At 41.3% G+C, this 3230-nt stretch overlaps 1 protein-coding gene across 1 annotated transcript; it reads left to right on the top strand.

Moving 5' to 3' along the window:
• Positions 1 to 752: 752 nt before the first annotated feature.
• Positions 753 to 2992, top strand: LOC107108147 (coiled-coil domain-containing protein 70-like). Its single transcript, XM_015408548.1, is given in 2 exon segments — positions 753 to 972; positions 2262 to 2992. Coding segments are annotated over 2 exon segments (951 nt in total).
• Positions 2993 to 3230: the final 238 nt, after the last annotated feature.

The following is a 3230-nucleotide window of genomic DNA, read 5'->3' as shown; positions in this document are numbered from 1 at the left end:
AAGGGCGGGGTATAAATCCAATCTCTTCTTCTCTCTTCTTCTCTTCTTCATCTCCTTCTTCTCTCTCTTGACTTCCCCTACACTCCCCCCTATACCAACGACTCTTGTTCTGCGCAGCCAGAGTCTCCACGTGTCGCTGCCGGCTCAGGACACGACCCCACCTCCCCATAGTCTCCCTTGTTTTTCCTGAGCCTCACTCCATCTCGCCGAGGACAGGTAGAGTATTGCCCCTCAACGAAACATCCTGCTAATGCGAATGTGCTATCCTTCTCTCTATTTCCTAGATGCTGTATAATTGTGCATGCGCTTGTGTTGTTGTATGCTTGAAATACCTTCAGTAAACAAAACCATTCTATAGTGAAGTCAGTCTTAGCGTCCATTTTTGGTGTGTCTTGGAGAAGCAGGACCCCTGTATACATAGGTGCTTGCTCCCTTATCTGCCTATTGCCTTGCGTGATATCATAATTCCCCATAGGTGTTAATGATTCATGGCAACTTGGCTAACAAATTTTGCATATCATCTTTATTGACTTTTCATTATTTTTGTCATGGATGTTTTGTTTGGATTTCCATCTCCTCCTGTGATCTCTCTCTTTTGGCTTCGGTTTCCCAAAGTGGAGCTGGTAACCCTACCCCCTAGGACTCTCCCTGGAGGTCTTAATGCTCAAACCACCCGGTAGACAACATCTTCTCTTTCTGTGCTACCTCCCACCCATCTCTCTCTCTCTCTTTTTCTCTCCAGCTGTGACAAAATGGAGAACAGGAAGAAAATGCTGGTAGAAGCCCCTGATAATGTCAACCCCAAGAGCAGGAAATGCGGAGAGATTCCTCCCCTTTCTGCCAAGCAAGAGAGCTGGCCTCACATGACCCCTTTGCCTCCATCCTTGCACAAACAGCTTTTACAGAAGACTCTCCAAGAGGAGAAATGGGCCTTGCAAGAAGAAATCAAGCTGTTCTGGAGAAAAAAACAGGGCCCTGGAAATAACAAATAAAGTCAAATATCTAGGCATTAATATGACAAGTAACAACTTACAACTGTATGAAAATAATTATAAACCACTGCTACAAGAAATTAAAAAAGACTTGGAAAAATGGCAGGATCTCCACATATCATTGATGGGCAGAACGGCTACTATAAAAATGAATATCTTACCGAGATTCTTGTTCCTGGCCCAAACAATTCTGATATTAAAAAATGAAAAAATATGCGAAGAACTAGATAAAATCACGAGAAAATTTATATGGCAAGCAAAGAGAGCCAGAATAAGACTAAAATCGTTACAGGAAAAAAAAGAACGAGGAGGTTTAGGAGTACCAAATTGGAAACTCTACTACAGAGCAGCAGCAATGAGTTGGATACGTGAATGGGTATTATTAGAAGACAGAAGATACAGACATTGAACATCAATCTATCAGCCTGGGAGAAATTACAATTAAAATCAAGATTTGCGAAAGATAAGATAAAAGGATTTATCACAACATATACGAGTCTTGATAAAATCTGGCTAACCTCTGCAAATAAGTTAATACAAAAACTATATAAATTCCTCTTAAATGATGAGACGCAAACAGAACAAATAAAACCCTGTATGAAGGCCTGGGAGAAAGATATAGGAAATTCCATAACTGAGGTAAATTGGTCAAAAATGTGGAATTCAATGAAGATACTAAGAGCCACTGCTTATAAAGAAAACATCTTCAAAATGTTTCACAGATGGCACTGGACGCCAGATAAAGCATTAAAATGTTATAAAAACGTATCCGGAAATTGCTGGAGATGTGAGCGAAATGTTGGCTCCTATTTTCACATTTGGTGGAGATGTGAAAGAGTGGTAAAATTCTGGAAAAGTATAAAACAAACCATCTTAGATATACTAGAAATTGATCTACCGTTGAAACCAGAAATATACTTGCTAAATATCTTGCCAGAAAGGATAAAATATAATGATGCATGTCTGATATTATACATTCTCACAAATGCCAGGATAGCTGTAGCCAAATGCTGGAAGTCTGACAGATTGCCAAGTAGAGAAGAATTAATTATAAAAATTATAGATCTAAAGGAAATGCACAAAGTAAATATGCTACTTGCAGGAAAACTTGACACTGTGTTCAAAAATAGATGGCAGAAACTAGATAGATGGTTAGATATCTATAGATAAGACACTCCAAAAATGATGCAATATCCAATGTATTTATTGTGTGATCTGTATATGACTTAAAAACCAAAATAAAAATATTCAAAAAGAAAAAAGAAAAAGAAAAAAACAGGGCCCTGTGAGTGGAAATCAAAACTTTCTGGGAGGATAACAAAACCAAGACCTTATGGGAGGAAATATGCAACTTCAAACTGAGGAACAAGGCATTCTTGGAGGAGATGAAGAACTACTTGGAAGAGTGGGGACTTTTAGTGATGGAGACCAAGCACTTCTGGAGGAAAGAGCTGGACTTCATGGAAAAGGTGGGAGCTGTTCAGGAGGAGATTGAGGCCTTAAAAGAGAAGATCAAGGCCATGGTGGAAGAGGTTGCTTCCTTTGAGGAGAGGACTGAATCTTTACAAACTGTGGTGAAGGCCTTCCAGGTCAAGAACCAGGAGTTCTGGGAAACCAACAAGGCCATGCAAGAGAAGAACAAATCACTGCAGGAGAAGATGGAAGCCCTCGAGCAGAAGAACGTGGCCTACTGGAAGGAATGCAGGGCCTTCTGGAAGAAGGACAAGGTCTTCTGGGAAGAGGGTGTGGCCATCTCCAGAGACATGATGGTCCTCTGTGAGGAATACATTGCTTTGATAGAGAACAACCAAGACCTCCAAGGAGAAAAGGCAGGGATGTGGGAAACGATAAAAGCCCTTTGGGATGCCAAGTATTCCATATGTAAAGACATCAGTGGGTTTCTGGAAGAACAGTCACAGGATGTTGAAGGTGGCACGGTTGAGAATGGAGCCTACGGAGATCACGACACCCCATCTGGGGAGCTGAAAATCTGTGGTTGATTCTGTTGATCTGGCGGAACCTCAAGAGGTTCATATGTGCTGGCCCCACAACATAGACAAAGAGGCTCCTTTGAGATCAGCAACTCAATAAAATCTTGATGAAAGTTCACGGGGGAAGAGCAAAAGTTTCTTTGCATATCGAGGGTGTCCACCATTGCTCAGGTACTTCATGGCACATCAGGAGATGCCCCAAATTGGTATGCCATGCCCTTAGACTTGTAGTTCCCCCGCATTTGTA

Source organism: Gekko japonicus, unplaced genomic scaffold (genome assembly GCF_001447785.1).
Source record: "Gekko japonicus isolate JY-2015 unplaced genomic scaffold, Gekko_japonicus_V1.1 scaffold1293, whole genome shotgun sequence".
Classification (NCBI taxonomy): Eukaryota; Metazoa; Chordata; class Lepidosauria; order Squamata; family Gekkonidae; genus Gekko; species Gekko japonicus.
The sequence above is the reverse complement of the archived record's forward strand: the minus strand, read 5'-3'. Positions and strand labels throughout refer to the sequence as shown.